Genomic DNA, 20,608 nt, shown 5'->3' with positions numbered 1-20,608 from the left:
TGGATTTCAAATGCCACTGGGTCTTTTTGGCTCCAGTTTTCTTATCTGGAAGAGAGGAAGCAGAGCAGGAGACATTTAGCCGTTTGCAACAACAAAACAGAAATTGGCAAAAGGCTCAATGTTTGGATTGTGAGACCTGCCTTCCCGAGGAAAATTCAGGAGCTATCCAAACAACACTTGAGCCCGGAAGCCTTGAGGAGCCTGTGAAGAGGGAAAGACCCAGGATGTACACTGGCGTCTGGTCCTTTGTGAGCCAGCCTCCTCCACTCTGCAGCGCATCCTTTACTGCGCTGGATGCAACCTGCAGAGCAGGCACAAGGGAGGACAGCCTCTTCTATAATAATTCAGGAGTTCTTTAATTCTGCTCTAGAGCTAGCGCTGTAGGGCATCTTCTCTGACAAACTCCCACCCTCAGACCTCTGAATGGGGTGCCCTCCTCTATACTCCCACAGCCCTCCAAACACCATAGATGGCATCACTCTGAGGCCAGGCTCCAGCTAGGGTTCCAAATTACATCAAAGCAAATACTTGGATGGCATAGATACCTATAAAACATTTGGGCCCAGGGTAAGGCTCAATAAGTGTTTGAAGAATGAACATACTTAATAAACCAATAAATTAATGAATTCTTAGAAGGTCTATGAATGGGTTTTAGAGGGCCTGTGAGCCCTAAAACTGCATGTAATATGTATGGGATGCATGCTAGTGAAGGTGCTTGCTGTGGGGAGGGGTCCATTCCTTTTATCAGTGTATAAAATGATCCTGACTCTCCCCCAAACCACCCCCAACTATTTTCAATTCCTTGGGTGAGCATGTGGGTCTAGCTTTGAGGTACCAGAGCTTTTCAGAAGCGATCCTGTGTTCTAGAATGGGTCTTTATTTTGTTTGGGGGCAATAGGCACAGTTGGGGAGCAACAGAAAATCACCCACCTCTTTCAGGTCAGTGAAATTTAAAAGAGGAACAGGTCCCTGTCACATACTAATTTCAACCTAAATTACAAATGGAAACAAGCCACCATTCCTATTGAATTTTTTTTCTTTGAATGTGTAACATGGTCACCTCTGTGGAGAAGAACATGTGTCTGCGGATCTGCTGTGCAATAATTGAACAAATGCTCTTTCTCTGAATGCTGTATGCTATTAATTGGTGTGTTTTGTGTGTTTTTTTTTTAATCTGCACATGATTACCTCTTTTTAATAAATAAATAATTAGAAAGAACACAGCCATTTCCATTATACCGAACACTGTAAAATGTGAATGGAATGACAAAGCATTTGGAAAGCAATTTCAGGTTCTGTTTTTCTCTGGAAGGTGCGAGGGGTAAATTAGGGGAAGTGGATAAACAATAGAATAGTCCCCAGAGCATTTTCTGCCCTAAGCAAATGCTCAAAACACAGGGAAATACAACAGACAAAAAAAAAAAAAAAGAATTTGACAACTGAAAAGCCAGAGTAGGTTCAGTCTTCTCTCTTTAGAATGTAAAAGGATTACTACCGTAAGATGGGCAAAAAACGTAAATATACTTTAATAAGTAATCTTGATGAACTAGATGCAACTGCAAGTGCTTCCCATTTGGAGATCGGTGGCAGTTATTCTAAACACCGTCTTCTGTACAGGTGCTTCTTAGCCAAAAACACTTCCACTAGTAAATATGATGCCAGCTGACCTACTTATGTTTATATTTATATATGTGTGTGCGAGTTGATACATACATAGGTTTTCTGCTTTTCAAATATCATCTCCCCTTCAGGATGATGTAAAGTCCTCTGGGGATTTGAGGCGATGATGCAGGGCTCATAAATTCCTCCCCCATGCCAGGCAAATTTAAACTGAATCACTCATATACTTGCAGAAAGTGGGGGTGTTGGTTTTCAGCCAAATCCAAGAGCATAAAGTACCAGGACTTGGAGACTGTAAAAAAAAATGTTTTCAAGGATTTGAGAGGTACAGAGTCTCTGAGTAAAACAGGACCTCGGAACCTTAGCTGGTTTTGCTCAATCGTTAGAGCACTGGCCAGCAGATTAAAGGGTTGTAGGTTTGCTTCCTGGTGAAGGGCATGTACCTTAATTGGTGCTCAATACCTGGCCCAGGTCAGGGGGATGGGGTGTGTGGAAAGCAACCTGTTAATGTGTCTCTCTTATATATGTTTATCTATCTATCTATCTACCTACTTATCTATTTATCTATCTATCTCTTTCTATTTCTCCCTCTTCCCCCTTCCTTACGCTCTCTCTAGAAAAAAAAAAAATCCTTAGGTGAGGATTTAAAAAAAAAGGGGGGGGGGGAGGACCTCAGAGGTGGCCCAATCCCGTCTGGTCAATGTGAGTCCAACTCTCCAGCCCAGACAGGCAGTCCACTCTCCGCTCAGTCACATCGGACAGACATTTATTCTTCTATAAAGCATCACAGTTTTCTATTAGAGACCAATTTCCAAAGCTTATTTCCCATCTCAAGCTGAAACTTTACTCCTGATAACTTCATCTTCTGGCCTCAGTTCTGTCCCTAAAACAAAAAAATAAGACTAAACATTCTATCCCCTAACAGCCCATGGAGTGGTAAAACCTATCTCTCAGATTCTCACTGAGATTTCTCTGTGATTAACTTCCGTAAGTATTTCTTCTGAGACTCTTATGTCATTTAGATCCCACATAGTCCTGGAGACTCTTCCTCTGGACAAACTGCGGATTTTTAACATTCATCTTTAAATATTAACTCCACTCCACACCCGAAATAAGTCCAGTTACAGGTTCTGGTGTTAGTGCTATTGAAGACATCTTCCATTATACCACCTGGCCATTGCTCCTACACCTCTGCTAACAGAGGCAGATTTTGCTTCAGTGGCAATGATCCATTCTTAGAGACAAATCCTGATTGTTATTCTCTACCAGTAATGTTCTAGGGGTGGCATGTGACCCATTCTGGCCAATGAAATAAATGTAAGAGAAGTCTACTCAAGTGGAAGGATAGAGAGTCAAGAAGAAAGCTTCTTTTCTATCCTTTTTTCTTCCTGTTTTAAATGCTGGCATGTGAAGATGTGAAGGCCGGAAAGGATCACTCCTCTTGTGACCAAGAGTAACCAGCAGCTGAGGAAGGAAAAATGAAAAGGACCTGATTCCTTAGTGGGTTATTAAGTCACCAAAACATACCCTGGGACTCCTTGTTTAACAAAAAAATCCTAAATAGCTTAATGGTTTAAGCCACTATTGGTCAAATATTCTGTTACTTGCATCTGAAAGCACTCCTATCAACATAAAAAGGCATGCCTTAGTTGGTTGGCTCAGTGAACAGACGTTGACCTCCAGAATGAAGGGTCCCAGGTTCAATCCCAGTCAAGGGCCCATCCCCAGTGGGAAGCATGCAGAAAGCAGCTGACCAATGATTCTGTATCATCATTAATGTTTCTACATTCCTCTCCTTTCCTCTCTGAAATAAATAAAAATCTTTTTTAAAATATATATATGTATATATTAAATAGATTTTAAATTATATATATATATGTGTATATATATATATATATATATATATATATATATATATGCTATCACCAATCCTGATTTGGACATTATCTTTCTAAAAATGTAGACTTTACTTTTTAAAAAGCCATATCACTACTTAGAATCTGAGGAGCATGTGCTCAATGCAAAAACAATAAGCAAATGACAAAATCCCTGTGCCTGGGCGGGGTGGGAGTGGGGGTGGGGGTTGTCCACAAGCTCAAATGATTGCGGAGACCATGCAGTTAGCATAAAAAGTGAATCTGGCTATATGTGAAATAACAGCGAGCGTGGAGGGCCCTAGTGAACTTGACAATGCTTGCCTCATCTAAAGACATTAAAATTCAAGCATTTAAAATATGATAGTGGTAAATAAAACACTAATGCATCCATGAGCCAGACTCAGCAGTCACTTCACTAGCTCACGACCCTTGCAAAAGTCATCCTCAACTGAGTTGGAAAGCCACATCTGCTTCCTGCAAGAGTGCAAACCCTCTGTAAACTCACCAACGCGGTCTGGAGTATGGGCTCATCATTTCAATCTTTAAAGGAAGCTCTCAATTTTCATTCCATCGCCCAACATTTTAATCATTTTAGTTACAGCAACCAATATATTAACATCAAAATCTGTTGTCTCTCTTGAATCTAAGCCCCTTCCCAAAACTAACTGCATTCTGAATGATTCACTTGAAAGGGCAATAAAATAAAAGCAGAAGAATAATCTTCCAAAAACCTGGATTCTGGTTGTGTGACTAAAAAAAAAATAAGTCACTGCAAAAGTCAGGACCTTTATTTTATCATCTGCACAAAGGGATTCTTTAATCATGTCCTGGAGCTGCCAGGTTCCCCAGGCCATTACTGAGTTACTTTATCCTTAGCAAAAATGAAATAAAAAACTATATTATGTTCATGCCCTAAATCCCTAAGTCATGTGCAAGCACCTGATCCAATTGGTGGAGTTATTTACTGCAGAGGTTACTGAGACAGTCTCCACTTTCACATTGGCCATAATTAATCTTCAGTTTGCCATAAAGCTCATGGCAAGTCCAACAAACTCAAAGGAAGCTTCCGGTAGTCCCAGTTACGAAAGTATGAGTCATTTTACATTGGACTCTCCATTCCTAAGGGTTCTGTGGAATTCATTCCCAGCTTCCTGCAGGGGATTCTCTCTTCACCCTTCATCATTTTTCTCTGGTTACTAAAAAGTGCATGTCATTGGAGAAAAAATAGAAACTACAAAATATAGACATAATACATAGAATTTCTGTAGTAAGTGTGTATTGCTATAAGTCACTCGCTGAGCTACATACTTTGTGTCCATAATCTCATTTAAATGGCACAACTGTATGAAGTAGGTACTATCATTATTCTCATATTAAAGATGAAGACGCTGAGGCTCAACGCCATTAAGGAACTGTCCTATGATCACACAGCAGATGGACTCTGAATTTAAACCCAGACACCTTAACTTGAGATCCAACTTATCAGCCATGCGACAATGACACTTTTTAATTAAAAAAAAAATTATGACAGCTGAGTTTACTACCTAAAGACAACCACTGGTCACAAATGTGTATGTTTCTCACCAGCCTTTTTCAGAGGTGGAAGGGGAATTAGAGATAATAACATCTCAAACACTCATTTCGCTGGCTAATTTCATGGGTGTGTGCCAAGTCTCCTCTCTAGTGGGAAGACAATTACTAGCCATCTTCGGGGTTAACAGAAATTGGGGGGTTCCATACAAAAGGCCATGTAGCCCTGCTGATGCCACCATCAGAATGTTGGTGGATCTCACTAAGGAGAGCCTAAGGTTCAGGAAGGTAAAGGGCTTTCTCACAGTCACACTGCCATCTGGAAATGGAATTTAGACCCTCAGGCTCTTGGTCTAAGGTTTTCTGGGATCTTCCGACTCGAGTGGTTGGTTGAGAAGGACTGAAGGCCTGTGGGCTTAAAAGGACAAAATACTACAGTACATTATTGGTGGCAGCGGGAACTCAGCATCGTGGCCACATGCACATCATGAATTAGCCACCAACCAAGGAGCAGCCCCTGGGAGGGAAGGAGAAGCCCAGCCAAGGCCTCCAGCTATTTTCTTCTCCTATATCAAGGATCTCCAGCCCAGTGCCTTCAGGACCAAGTGCACAGCACAAAGAGTGAAGTGGGCAAATTGAGGACTGAAGAGTGAAGAGGAAGAACCCTGCTCTGTCTGAGGGGGAGGGATGCCGTTTATCTCCAACCAACTGTTGCCATGGGAAACATGAGCCCAGTCTGAAGAAGCCTTCCGATTTTTTTTCAAAGAAGCATGAAACTTGGATTTTTTTTTTTTTAAATGTCATGTCTTTAAATGTTGGCAACAAACTTTAAAATGTTGGCAAGTGCCGAAACCAGTTTGGCTCAGTGGATAGAGCATTGGCCTGCGGACTGAGAGGTCCCAGGTTCGATTCCAGTCAAGGGCATGTAAATTGATTGTGGGCACATCCCCAGAGGGGGTGTGCAGGAGGCAGCTGATCAATGGCTCTCTCTCCTCGATGTTTCTAGCTCTCTATCCCAAATATATATTTTTTTAAATAAAATGTTGGCAAGCAATTTAAATTTGAATAATAAAGAGGAGTCCCTGACAAAGGAAACACACTGTTAATAGCATGACCTCTCAATGACCCCATGGCCTTATCAGAAACCACCAACTCATTAAAAAAAACAACAACAACAACAAGATTCTATTTGTCTCTTTCCACTCAATTTCCACCCATCCTCCTCCTTCTCCCCTCCCCTCCCCCACTATACGAAGGAGCATTTTCCACCTGAGGCTACCAAAGAGAAGATAAGCACTCCCCCCTTGAAATCCACCAGACCACAGTTACCAAGGATTCCTGTGATCACCAATGACCCCGGGGGGCACTTGGAAAGTTAGTCATGCTTCTGGGGTGATGCCTGTTGCTCCCAAATGAGTTATGTGAGGAGGAGTGGATGACTGCATCTGACATGGCTCATCCAGTAGGCTAAATATAGGCCTCCCCACTCCCAGGAACTACCCAATGCCTCCATTGCCTCGGGAGTAGGAGCTAATTCTGGTGTGTGTGTCTGCCCTTTCCACGAGCTTTTAGTGCTTAATGGGAAGGCCTATCACACATGTCCAAACTCCAGAGCTGCTGGGTTACAAGGGCACCAACTTCCACCTCCTGCTGATGAGCCATTACTCAGCAGGGCTAGGCGGCCTTTTGTGTGGAACCCCCCAATTTCTGTTAACCCTGAAGATGGCTAGTCATTGTCTTCCCGCTAAAGAGAAGAGGAGACTTGGCACACACCTATGAAATCAGTCAGCATTTAGGGAACAAGCACTGCATGGAAAGCCCTGAACCACAGAGTGGTAAGTGGGCCCAGAAACTACAGCAAGCTAGCAACAGAACCAATGGCTTCATTCATTCAATCAACAAGCATATGCCAATTAGCAAATGCAAAGGGCAAGGGCAGCACAAGTTGCCAGAAAGAACGCCCATGTGGACTAGTAAAGGTAGAAAATAAGGAAGAGTAGTTAAAATAATTATGGTATAAACAGAATACTCTGAAATACTATTAAAATCATGTTTGAATTGTCTATTTAATGATAAGGGAAAATTCCAAGAATAAATAATCAAGTTTGAAAAAAATAAAAGCAGGTTGTGAAATAGAACTGAGTCACAATCAGAATGAACACACTCAATAACCTCCCTCTTCTACTCCTAAAACATAAAATTTATGGATATTTTAAAATTTACAAATAGTAGTACTTAGAAATAAGCAAAGGGAATCACAGATCAAAAATAAAAAGGGCTCCCTAAAAATAAATGACCCAAAACATGGGACTCTACAATTTCAAAGAGAAATCAAAGCCACATGGTCCATGGACGGATGGGTCCAATACGAGCCATGAAAGCTGAAGTCCCAACATCCAGCAGAGGGTGAGGGGCACAACCATGCTGCTAGTTATGAATAAGGCTGAAACATCTGCACCGTCCACCATGAGTCACAGCCAAAAAGGATGCTCCTGTCTGTGTCAAGGAGCCAAAACTAAGCCATCCACATGAGACTGGGATCCAAGCTTGCACAGTAGGGTATGTAGCGCAGGAAGACAGCTCTGATCTGAGCTCTTGATATGAGTTCTGGTTTAAAAGCACACACCCTCACAGATATAGGGCAGAAGAATACATAAAACTGCATTGAAAATAAGTTACAAACACAAATTAAGGAATATCTGAGGACATCCAATGATTAGACTCGCCCAATAGAAGAATTTATACATAAAGAAATAAAGATGCTAGAGCAATCAGAAAAGGACTTTAAGACAAGTATTTTTAAAGACCTCAAAGAGAGCCGAAAGTTTGGCTCAGTGGATAGAGTGTCGGTCTGTGGACTGAAAAGTCCCAGGTTCGATTCCGGTCAAAGGCATGTACTTGGGTTGTGGGCACATCCCCAGTAGGAGGTGTGCAGGAGGTAGCTGGTCGATGTTTCTCTCTCATCAATGTTTCTAGTTCTCTATCCTTCTCCCTTCCTCTTTGTAAAAAAATCAATAAAAAATATTTTTTTTAAATCCTCAGAGACAGAGGTAGTATCTATATCCACAAGGTAAGAAGAGTTTTTAATAAAGCAAAAAAGGCAGGAAGGCATGAAAAGAAACTAGCTATTTATCTTGAAAATAAAATAAACCATTGTTGAAATGAAAAACTTAGCAAATAGGCAAAACAATAGACCAGACACAAATGAAAAGAGCTGGTTAACCGGAGTGTAGAACTGAAGAAACCTTCCCAAAAATAGCACAGAGAAATAAAGAACTAAGGGACAAAATGTTTAATATACATGGAGTATTGATGGAGTAGCTACATGTGAAGACAATGGAGATCATGTTGGAGAGGAAACATTCAAGAGATAATGACTGAGATTTTTTTCCAAAATTAAAGAAAAAAATGAATCTTCTGACTAAGAAAGCCTGCAGAGTGCTAAGTACAATAGAGGTAACTATATAAACAGTATAATCCTGAATTTATAACTAAATAAACACAGCTTGAAAGAAAATAGACCCAAGTGTCAACAATGGTTACTCCTGATGATAGGATTCAGAGGGAGATTTTTATTTTCTTCTTTAAATTTTAATATAGTTTCTAGGTACTCTGCAAAGAAAAGACATTTGTATAAACTGTCTGTGGAGAAGGAGTATTTGTTATTTCAAATATGCATACACACACTTAAAAAAAATATCTAGAACTTGCACTCTAGTGGAGGAGATGAGGAAATAACATCTAAAGCATTAACCCACCTGGATAGATGTAGTTAACGTCTAAGCCTTGCTTTTTTCCCTATGTAGTAGTTAGAAATAAGGGGGACAGGGAAAGAAGAGTTAAGGACACTGAGCAGAAACATACAGGACTGGTGCATATGCTGATTTATAGGAGATGCTACTGCAACCACCATGTATTCCACTTGGACAGGACCAAAATAGCCAAACCAATATGTGGTTAGAACTTATCTACATCAATCATTATGCCCACCTCTAACTTAATTATATCTCAATACCACCCACTGATAGAAGCAGAAATTAACATCTTCTCTGTAAATTCAATTAACACCACAAAAATCTGTCACTTGACACATTTCAATTATTATAAAACTTTCTATTTTTTCCAAGGGCCAAGCAGACTGAGGGGAAGGTAAAATGGTAGGGAAAGGCATTCAATGTGACTGATCATCGAAGTAAGTGCTGTTGTTATCCACGGGGGCTCTATCAAAGTGAAAACACAGCTATGTTCTGGGCTTTACCAAGTGAATGTCACCATAGGTGGAAGCAGAGGGGCCTTGACAGAGGTTCAGACTTTGTGGCCATAAACACCTCTGGCACACCCGACCAAGCAAGGTGGTCTGTGTTCTTCAGAGCCAAACAAACTGCATTTAACATTCAGCATTCAGCTCCAAAAGAAACAGGTGGCAAAGGCACTAGCCAACTGTGCTATTAACTTAACTAATGGAAAGAAGGGCTGTTCATATCTCAGACAATTCTTTTTTTTTTTTTTAAACACATCCGGGTTTTTCAAAATACCACTCTTTAATCCAACCCTTCTCAACATCAGAAGCACATTCCATACATGGGGCCCAACATGGACCCCACATTATCCTTACTGACATATTTGATTCCCTGACATCAAGACCAACTCAGAAAGCCCCAGCAATGAGGAATAGACAATTTCCTTCACCATTTTTGAGTCAATGGAGCTTTTGCTCCTCTCTTCTCCATCCCCTCTTAAATCTCTCTCTAATCTTGATTTCTCTGAAAATGTTCTTTCTCATCTCCCTCTTACCATTTCCTGATTCCCTTTTCTTCTTTTAATCCTCACTCAAGGATTGGTAGTTGATATATATACCCTTATACCCTGTTCAAGAGAGGAGCAGCTGCTGGTAGTAAGTCAGCGCCTGCCATTCACAGTGGGAAGGGTCACTGCCTATCAAGGGAGTGCTCAGCTATGAGCCCATTCGCTGTTCCTGCTGCTTTGCCTACAGTCAGATGTATAAGTCAGGAGAGAGCCTGAGCCACACACCTGCCAGCTCCGACATCCCAGCCTGAGTGAGCCTCCAGCCACCTTCGCCAATTCAGCTTTTATCAGATTTCTCCACTGATTGTGCTGGGCCCTAGTCAACCCAGAAATTTCACTCCCAATATAGCTATTGTTTTCTGTGTATTACTCCTTTGGTCAAAACTTCAGAAGGGAAGAGGTGTTGGTATTAACATTTAGATACTAAAATCCCTGCTGGAAACTGCTGTTCCCCTCCTTTTTAATTTCTTCATCAGAAGGCTGGTCACTCCTACTAGTCACTTGATGTGCAAGCTCTGTGGGATCTGATTTGCTGCACCTTTCCATGGCTCAGAACTTCCCATAAAATGAAATTCCTTGACCCTCCTGAAGATGGGATGACAAAGTTAAAGAATAGACTTGACTTTGGTAGAATGTGAGATCATAGCTTGGGACCAAAAAACCAGCGATCTAGTTCCATCACCCACTGTGTGGTCTTGGGCAAGTCTTGAACGGCCCTACGCCTCAGTCACTTCATCTGAAAGTTGCAGGGTGTTTTAGACTCTAAGTCCCTTTCCAGTTCTGAAATGGCCCAGACCTTTGTGACAGGGCACAGCTGTTCCCCTACTTTTTTCACGCCAGGAAAGAACCCCAAAACTGAGAGGTGGCTAGGAAAATGCTCAACCCCACGTAGGAATTTTGCTAGGCTGCAAACCATTTTAAATGAATATTTAATAAGATACCGCATCAGTTATGTACTTGGGCTGAATGTACTGCAGCCCAGGAGACATGAAAGAATTAATACAGTTCCCAAAAGAGCTGGTGGGAATTGTTGAGGCAGAGGCAGAATCTGATTTGATGAATTGGATATAAAAGCGCTTTGAGAGCATCAGAAGGGAAAGAAAGCGCTATGACACATCTCTGCTCGCTCCATGAAGATATCTTCTACTAGCTAAGGAACACACTCCAAGGTCTCAGGGCTGGGGACCATGGCACACAAGTACATTTACCATTTCCTCCCCACCTTCCTGACTCCCTTTCCCTTGCTGGACCTTAAGCAGAGGTGTATTCCCCCACACTCTAATCCTTCCTTTTTTTCTCTCTCCTCTGTTAGCTTCTAACTACTGTCTTCAATCCTTCCACTTAGTCTCTCTTCCCTCTTCTCCCAAACAATGCTCCCATCGGGTCCACAGAAAGACCCTCCCTACTCATCCTAAGCCAAGAAATGTGGACACACATTTCTTCATTCTGACACTCACAGACTTCAGTACCAAACCCCATCCTTGGGTGCTAACCCCTGCGTCTGAGGGCCTCCCAGCTCCAACCCAGGAACATGAGGAAAGCATCAGGCCCTCCATGCTCTGAGTCTGCAGTCCGTTCTCCTCTCCACCCACACCCACGCCGCTAGAGGAACACATTGTTGTGGCCATTAGGGCTTCTCAAACTTTCCACCCTTCTTGGGGCTGCGGAAATAAGACGTTTCTCTGTTCTTTTGTGCTTTACCTAAAAACTTTGCATTTTGTTCCACGGCACACCCACGTTGAATCCTTTTTGAAATAGTTTTAGTCACCGCAAGAGGGGGGGAAAAATGGGCATTTTTCCACAAAGCAACCTGGTAAAATTGACATTATAGAAATGTAAGCTATGTTGTTTCAAGTGGCCCCAGGCTTGCATCTGTTAACTGCTTAGAAATCTCCAAGCATTCCACCACCCTATGACACTTCTGTGTTTTCCAAGTTCTTCCCAGCACTCTCAAAAGTGCCTCTCTGAGTACCCCACTTTCAGACCCAAGACAAAAAGCATTTCCATTCATTTCTGGGCTGGAGAGGTGGGACCTGGTTCTCACCAGGATCAGTAGCCAGGACCCTCTGTCAAAGCAAGAAGATACCAGGGGCTCCCGAAGACCTTGGATGGCTGTCCTATGACTAGCCCACTCCGTAGTCCTGGCAGACCACCGCTTCTGGCCTTACCTTATCAGCCATGATCATAGATGCGCCCCCGTGGATCCCCAGGATGGGGATGAAGGTCTGTGAGGAGATAAAATCCAGCATCTGGGCCACGGCCTCCTGGTCGGTGTCGTCCCCAAACACCAGGCCGTGGATGCGCGCCCCGGACATGAGGTCGCACACATGTGTGATGAGGCTCTTGGGGTCCGTGCGGTTCATCAGCAGTGCCACCACGTTCACGTCCAGGGGCAGCCCAGTCGCCTGCTCCGGGCCCCACAGGTTCCGCAGTTCACGTTCCGTCATGTCGTGGCTGTGACCCAGCAGCACCGCGATGTTCAGCGCCGGGGTACCCTTCTCCGCCGCCGCACCCTGCGCCGGATGGCGCCAGACCAGAAGTGCCGGCAGCACCAGCAGGGTCCAATACCCCAGTCTGCCCATAGTTGCCACTTAGGGTCCCTGCAAGGTGGAGAGGGAGAGTCAGGGCTGCGGGGAGCAAGGGTTCCAGATCCCCCCCCCCTTTGCCCGAGCCCAAGTAGAGAGCCCACCCGCAGCGCAAGCTGCCCAGACACCTACTCCATTCCCGATCCCCGACGCCATCCACGTCACTAGACACATTGCCAACTCTATCCAACTCTGATCCAAGCTAATTCTCCAGCCCTGCGGGTAAACCCATCTTCTCATCCACCCTCCTTCTCATGCCCCAGGCTCCAGCCTAGTCTCCGTGCCCGACGACTCTGCCCACATCTCCCACCGAATCCCCCAAGTTAGTTGAGGACCACCACCGCGCTGGAGCGTAGGCGCACAGAGCAAACCTGTCACCCACTCCTCTCCCACGCCGGCTAGAGCGGACCAAGTTAGGGAACCCGCCCCCCTGCTCACAGGGAGCGAACTACAGAGCCGCCAGGCGTGGGAAGGCGGCGCAGAGCCGAGGGAACCTGGCTCCCGCCGTTCCGGGGAACTGACCCCGCCCCCTGCGAACGCGCGGGACGCAGCGCCGACGGAGCTCCCGGCGGCCCCCGCTGCGACCCCATTCCTCTCCTGCCCCCCCAAACGCTTGGGACTGAGAACTCTCCCTTATGCGTTCCAGTCTCTCGGGCACCTGAAGGAACTTGGGCCCGCCCCTCCTCCCGCTGCGGAGCCCTGAAAAAAAGTGACCCCAGGACCCGCCCCCTGCACGCACAGGTTCACACGCGTTCTCTTTCACACGCGCTGTGTGCAATGCAGAATTCCGGAGAAGAGGTCCTCCGCGGACCTGTGCGTGGGAGCTGGCAAAAGAAAAACGTGCGTGGGGCTAAAGGTAGGCTCCTGAGAAGCTCTCCGACCGACATAAACTGTGCAGCCCTCCCCCAGGCTTTCCACTGCAGATCCTGTTACCGAGTCTTAGGTGCACGTGGGCAGTGGGGCTCCACTCGCTCACAGGCACGCGCGCATTTCTGCGCACAACCACGGGCCGCCGAAATGGTGCCAGCAGCCATCTGGAGTCCGTACATGGACTCAGTCGGTGCACACATATGCACCGCGCCAGGTGCACAGGCGCGCGTGCCTGCAAATGCCAGCACAGTCGTGCACGCGTGTACAGGCGCGCGCCCTGGAGCCGGGCACTGCCTGAGCATGGGGAAGTTGGGGAGAACTCGCACCGACCTCAGAGCTCTGTGGGTGAGCACTGCGGTGCCGCAGCGCCCCCTGGTGCGAGAGAGGAGCTACTGCACCTAGCTACCGATCCTCCCTCGCCCGCTTTCTCTCTCCCTCTCCCTAGACCTTTCTCCCGCTCCCGCTCCGGCTCCCGCTCGGGTCCAGTCTTCCTCCTCCTCATTCCGCCAAGCCCGAGTCTCCCGCTGGGACGTACCTGTAGCCGGAGAAGGTCGAGGATGCAGTGGGGCGCGCTGCGCGCACGAGCATCTCGGCCGCCTCAGCAGCCACCGGGTTTAGCGGGTTTCCGCATGCTGCGGCCCCCGCGCGCTCCCCTGGCTGTCCCGCGCTGCCCGCATCGCCCCCACGGGGGGCGGCTATCCCAGCCGGAGGCTCTGCAGCAGGGCTCTAGGAAGGCGGGGAAGAGACGGGTCAGCCCACGGGTCAGGAGAGCGGGACGGGGGTGGGGGTGTCGGGCTGCAGTCTGCAATGCTCACAGCCCCTATGTGCACCCAGGGGGCTCGCCAGGAGAGGGGGAACTGAACCTCCGTGACCAAAACGCCCCCAGATCGAATCCTCATACCCTGTGGCCCATATGGAGAGCTCCTCTCCAGAGCGCACAGGAGCCCCAATTTATCCACCCACGAGAAGCTAACTGGGCACCTCCGCCCTCACCCCCTACCACCTCCCCAGCGCCGGCTGCTGGGAGTTGTGCGGCCAGGAGCTGCTCAAGAGGGGGAGGGGAAAGGAAGGGGGTATGGCTGAGTTTGCGTTGAGCCGGCAGGAGGAGAGGGGGAGGGAAAAGGACTCGGGCTCCCGCGGTCCCGGATCCCGGAGGGAGGTGCGATCATTCCCATACAACGACTCTCTTGCGGTCCTGACGCCCACCTCTATCTATCCAGGCCATCCACCGACCTCTTCCTAAGGGGGCCCCGCGTCCCGCGCCAGCACTCACCGCAGCCTCTCTCCACATAGTTCTCAGCAGTGGCCGCTCCTGATCATCTCCAGGGCTGATGGCTGCAGCCGCGACTCTCAGTGCTCACCCGGCCCCATGCTCGGGCTCAGCCTTGGGCGCCTCCCACGGAGAGCTGGAGCTCGGCTTCCAGCCCCGCTCCCGACAGCAGCTTCCCAGTCCTCTGAGCGCGCCCGGGAGACCTCCTCGCAGCCCAGGCTCCGGGCTGGTGCGTGCGAGGACGAGTGTGTGTGAGAGTGAGTGTGGGAGCGCGCGCGCGCCTGTAGCCGGGGATCCCCGCGGTCCGCGGACGAAAGAGATGCGGGAGGAGGTGGGGGGGCAGCTCCCACCGGTCCCTTCGTTGCGGGGCCAGCTCCGCGCCAGGCGTTCAGCTCCCCACTTCGCGGCGGGAGTCCCGAGAGCACCTGATCACCCCGGTTCACAGCACTGGGGAAACCGGGCTCCCAGGGCGTGCTTCTGCTGCGGTCGCCTCGGGAAAAGAGGAGGAGGAAGACAGGGGCGCCTCCACGCCAACTTGGAGACTTGTTCCCAGTCGGTGAGACGCAGCAGCCCCCGCGAAAGCCGGAGAGGCTTGGAGCTTCGTCGGGCGAAGGCGTCTCCCGCCCGCAGCGGCTCTCCCAGGAGGCGGGCCGAGACAGACCCCGCAGTCCCTTGGCGGCGGCGCGGAGCGCTGCCACCCGCTCCCGGAGCGCACGCTGGCGACAAGGCCAGGATAGGTGGCTGGCTGGCAGCGGGGGCGCCTGCGGTGGCGCGCGCCGCTATCCGTGGTGCTGAAACCACGCTCTACGCCCGCTCCTGGGCGTCTGGTGCAGCTGAAGAATCAATTATTCAGAGCTCCTCTGGTGCAGCTTCTTCCTCCCCCGTGCCTTGAGCTGAGTACAGCAATCCCCCCTCTCAAACAGACTCTCTCTCTCTCTCTCTCTCTCTCTCTCTCTCTCTCTCTCTCTCTCTCTCTCTCTCTCTCTCTCTCTCTCTCTCTCTTTTTCTCTCTCTCTCCTCTCCTCTCCTCTCCTCTCCTCTCCTCTCCTCTCCTCTCGTTCCAATGCTTCTCCCTATGCCTTGCCACCCACGCCAGTGCGGAAACCCACTCCTCTGATCTCAGGGAGCCAGAATCTGAAAAGTACAGACATCTTGACATTCCCCACTTGCTTTCTTCTTGTTTTCTAAGTTATACCAAATGAAAATCGCCCCGAAGCTGCTACTTCTAAGCTCCCAGCAGAGGTGAGCCAGAGAGCATGGGACTGCCTGGATGTGTGGGGCCTGGTTAACTTGAATTCTGGCCACTGGGCATGAAAAGCATTGTCAAAGGAGGATCATTGCCCCTTTTAACGCTCTACTATTTCTCTCCTTCCAGTTCTCATCTTTGCTTTTCTCCTCTCATGCCCTGAAAGAAAAGAGGCCTTAAGTCGTAAGAGATTGTGCAGTCACTGTTCCAACCCTGCATCCTCCACTTATCAGCCAGATATCACTTTTGAGCTAGTGATTTATCTTCCTTTTTTATTGCTAATCTGGAAAATGGGGCAGGCAGTAAAAATATCTACTTCTCATGGTTATTTTTTTTTTAATTAAATGTATTGGGGTAACTCTGGTCCACATCTCAGTGTTGTTTTAAAAAGAAAGTGACATAACCTTGGTGAGCAAGCCAACAAGGTTTAGCACATAGTAGGTGCTCAATAAATATGAGGTCTCTTCAGGGTGGCCTAGCAAGGAAGGGACTTCTTCCAAGAATGCAGATGTGGCTACTGAAATGGAGACAGGAAGGAGGCACAGTTTCTGGACACGAATGGGTTAATTATGAAGCTGGTTGTTGTATGTTGAATTCTCTAGAGTTTGTTATCCAAAAGGCAGAGAAAGGGTGGAGAATTATGAAAGATGAGTGAAAATGAAGAGTTTTGTGTCATGTGGCATAAAATAGGGACATGGTCTCTTTTTTGAGTTTGTCATTGGGCTGAGTGGGATTAGGCCCTTCCCTTGTGTGGAGATGATCATTTCTTGAACTTTGGCACAGGACCCTAATTTGTGGACTCACAGGGCAGTTAGGCTTCTTTTTTTTTTTAATGAAGTATAAATTATATACAATAAAATTCTCTTTTCTTAAGGATTCAGTTCAAGTTTTAAAATTGTTTGCCTATGTGTGGACCATCACTCACAACAATGTACAGAATATTTTGATCATCCCCAGAAAGTACACTTGTACCTCTTCATGATTAATCTCACTCCTCTCCAATAGAAACTGCAATCTTTATTTCTTTTTAAAAAATTTTTTCTATATTGATTAAGGTATTACATATGTGTTCTTATCTCCACATTGTCTTCCCCCCCTTCCACCCTCACTCATGCCCTCACCTCCTTGGTGTCTGTATCCATTGGTTATGCTTATATGCATGCATATAAGTCCTTTGGTTGATCTCTTGCCCTTACTCTCACCCTCCCCTACCTTCCCTTTGAGGTTTGATGGTCTGATCGCTGCTTCTCTGTCTCTGGATCTGTTTTTGTTCATCACTTTGTGTTGTTCATTATATTCCATAAATGAGTGAGATCATGTGATATTTATCTTTGACTGGATTATTTCACTTAGCATAATACTGTTCAGTTCCATCCATGCTGTTGCAAATGGTATGAATTCCTTCCTTTTTACCAGAGCATAGTATTCCATTATCTAGATGTACCATAGTTTTCTAATTCATTCATCTGCTGATGGGCACTTATCGGTAGGCTGTTTCCAAATCTTAGCTATGGTAAATTGTGCTGCTATGAACATAGGGGTGCATATATCCTTTCTGATTGGTATTTCTCCTTTTTGTCTAATTGCTATGGCTAGCACTTCAAGAACCATGTCAAACAGGAGGGTAGAGGTGGGCAACCTGTCTCATTCATGTTCTTAGGTGAAGTGGTTTTATAATAGTTTTTGCCCATTGAGTATGATGTTGGCTGTAGGTTTGTCATATAAGGCTTTTATTATGTTGCGGTATGATCCCTCTGTTCCCATTTGTGGAGAGTTTTTATCAAGAAAGGGTGTTGGATTTTGTCAAATGCTTTTTCTGCATTAATTGATATGACTGTGATATTTATCTCTCAATTTGTTTATGTGATGTATCATGTTTATTGATTTGCAGATATTGCACCATCCTTGTATCCCAGGGATAAATCCTACTTGATCATGGTGTATGATCTTTCTGATGTACTGTTGGAGCCGATTTGCTAGAATTTTGTTGAGGATTTTGACATCTATGTTCAAGAGGGATATTGGCCTATAATTCTCTTTCATTGAGTTGTCTTTTTCTGGTTTTGCTATTGGGGTGAAGCTGGCTTCATAGAATGAGCTTGGAAGTATTCCTTCCTCTTGAATTTTTTGGAATAGTTTGAGGAGGATAGGTTTTAGTTCTTCCTTAAATGTTTGGTAAAACTCCCCCTGAAGCGGTCTGGCCCCGGGCTTTTGTTTGCTGGAAGCTTTTTGATGACTGTTTCAATTTCTTCCCAAGTCACTGGTCTATTGAGATTTTTAAATTCTTCCTGTTTGAGTTTTGGAAGGTTGTATTTTTCTAGGAATATGTCCATTTCCTCCAGGTTGTTCAGTTTGTTGGAATAGAGTTGTTCATGGTATTTTTTAACAATCCTTTGTATTTCTGTGGGGTCTATTGTTATTTTGCCTTTTTCATTTCTGATTTTATTTATTTGGGTCCTCTCTCTTTGCTTCTTGGTGAGCCTGGCTAGAGGTTCATCAATCTTGTTTATCCTTTCAAAAGAACCAGCTCTTGATTTCATTGATCTTTTGGGGGTTTTGTTTGTTTGTTTGTTCTTTGGTCATTTATTTCTGCTCTGATCTTTATTATCTCCTTTCCTTCTGCTCACTCTTGGCTTTTCTTGTTGCTTTCTTTCTAATTCTTTAAGTTGTAGAGTTAGATTATTAACTACCATATTTGTTTTTGTTTTGTTTTGTTTTTTGAGGTAGTAGGCCTTTAGAGGTATAAACTTCCCTCTCAGGACTGCTTTCATTGTGTCCCATAGATTTTGGATTGTTGTGTTTTCATTGTAATTCATTTCCAGGATGTTTTTAATGTCTTCTTTGATCTCTTTGGTAACCCAATCATTGTTTAATAGCTATTCAGCCTCCAAGTGTTTGAATTGTCTTATTGTTTTCATTGTAGTTTATTTCTAATATTATGTCATTGTGATCTGAGAAGATGCTTGATATGATTTCAGTATTCTTGAATTTGGAGAGACTTTGTGACTCAATATGTGTTCTATCTTTGAAAATGTCCCATGTGCACTTGAGAAGAACATATATTCCGTGGCTTTGGGTGAAATGTTCTGAAGATGTCACCTGATCTAGTGAGTCATTTAGAATAGCTGTTTCTTTGCTGATTTTTTTGTCTAGAGGATTTATCCAGTGATGTCAGTGGGGTATGCAAGTCCCTACTATAATTGTATTGTTATCACTTGCTCCCTTGATATCTTCCAAGAGGTTTTTTGTTTGTTTGTTTTTTAGGTATTTGGGTGCTCCTGCATTGGGTGCATATATGTTTATCAGGGTTATATCCTCTTGTTGTATCAATCCCTTTATATTATGAAGTGGCCTTCCTTATATTTTGTTATGGCCTTCACTTTGAGCTCTGTTTTGTCAAATATAAGTATTGCTACTCCAGCTTTTTTTTTTTTTCCATTTGCCTAAAAGATATTTTTCCATCCCTTAACTTTCAATCTGTGTGAATCCCTTGTCCTGAGGTGGGTCTCTTGTAGACACCATATGTATGTGTCATGTTTTTTTATCCATTCAGCCACTCAGTGTCTTTTGATTGGAGCATTTAGTCCATTTACATTTAAAATTATTATTAATAGGTACTTTTTTGCGTAGCCATTTTTGTGGGGTTTTTTTGTGCCTGTGTTCCTTCTTCCCTTTTTGTGTCTTCTTTTTACACCAGTCTCTTTAACATTTCTTGCATTGCTTACAATTTTGATTTCTGATACCCTATACTAGCTTTGCTCATTTTAAAACTTCATGTAAATAGAATTCTACATTGTATATATTTTTTGGTAACTAGCCTTTTTCACTTAACTTAATATCTGAAGGATTTTCACATGTTGCTACAAATAACAATAGCTTTTTCTTTTTTATTGGAGTGGCTTTTAATTGTATGAGTAAAACACTTTGCATTTCCAGTCTCCTATTGATGGACATGTGGGTTGGATCTGTAAAGCTTAAAAAAAAAAAAAAATACAGATGCTGCACCCACTTCAGATCAAAATCTGAACATTTGAAGTGTGATTATGTGTTTTAATTTTATAGATGATCCTGATAATGACCTGGTTAATAGTCGCTGCACATTCATTCTTGTATATCAAAGTTGACCCTGAAATAATCTTTAATGAAAACTATTGATCTGGAGAGTTTAAATTTATTTGTGACCAGACTGGTAAGAGGGTAGATCAAATAGGTATGGCTTCTTTTGAATAGAGAAAGAAGGAACAGTCTGTCTCTAAAGACAGAAATAGGCAGCTGGAGTTGCTCTAGGCTGGACATCTCCCCAGTATGGAGAACCATTTGGGTTGGGCACCTGGAACTCCACCACACATGTGGAGCCTCGAATAGTGTGTATGTTATCCTAACAGTTTTACCCCCTGCTGTGCTGCAAAACTAAGCCTGCCACACAGCTTGAGCAGGATTTTACTACTCAATACTCTCAGATAGAAAACCTTCAGAGCAGCTATGCTGACAAATACTATTTAAAAAAAACAACAACACAAAAATAAAACCCTTAACCAACATTGTGCTGTAATTTTGCCAATCACATCACTAAAGTCATTGACATAACCTAGTCTGCTAGGGACAAATTGCTTCAGTTGTTTTCAAACCAATTGATTCATCTTCAAATGTTCTACTAAAGAAAGAACGCCAATGGTTGCCACTTACTTTGAACCACTTAAACACTGTGGTTAAAAACCAACCACCATATCATGTACACAAGAGAGAAGTAAAATGAGCCAATCATTGATTATGCTTCTCTTTGTATATCTATTCTCAAAGGAAA

At 45.0% G+C, this 20,608-nt stretch overlaps 1 protein-coding gene across 1 annotated transcript in view; it reads right to left on the bottom strand.

Moving 5' to 3' along the window:
* Window positions 1–14,693, bottom strand: part of GRIN2A (glutamate ionotropic receptor NMDA type subunit 2A) — a 356,036-nt gene extending 341,343 nt beyond the window's left edge. Inside the window, exons 1-3 of the mRNA XM_036410378.2 lie at window positions 14,562–14,693; window positions 13,824–14,014; window positions 12,002–12,433 (exon numbers count right to left, since the gene is read on the bottom strand). Coding sequence (XP_036266271.1) covers window positions 12,002–12,415 — 414 coding nt within the window. The 5' untranslated portion in view covers window positions 12,416–12,433; window positions 13,824–14,014; window positions 14,562–14,693. The remainder of the gene's footprint in view (window positions 1–12,001; window positions 12,434–13,823; window positions 14,015–14,561) is intronic.
* Between the last annotated feature and the right edge of the window lie 5,915 nt (window positions 14,694–20,608).

This window comes from Pipistrellus kuhlii, unplaced genomic scaffold, assembly GCF_014108245.1.
Source record: "Pipistrellus kuhlii isolate mPipKuh1 unplaced genomic scaffold, mPipKuh1.p scaffold_m20_p_4, whole genome shotgun sequence".
In the NCBI taxonomy this organism is placed as follows: domain Eukaryota; kingdom Metazoa; phylum Chordata; class Mammalia; order Chiroptera; family Vespertilionidae; genus Pipistrellus; species Pipistrellus kuhlii.
The sequence above is the reverse complement of the archived record's forward strand: the minus strand, read 5'-3'. Positions and strand labels throughout refer to the sequence as shown.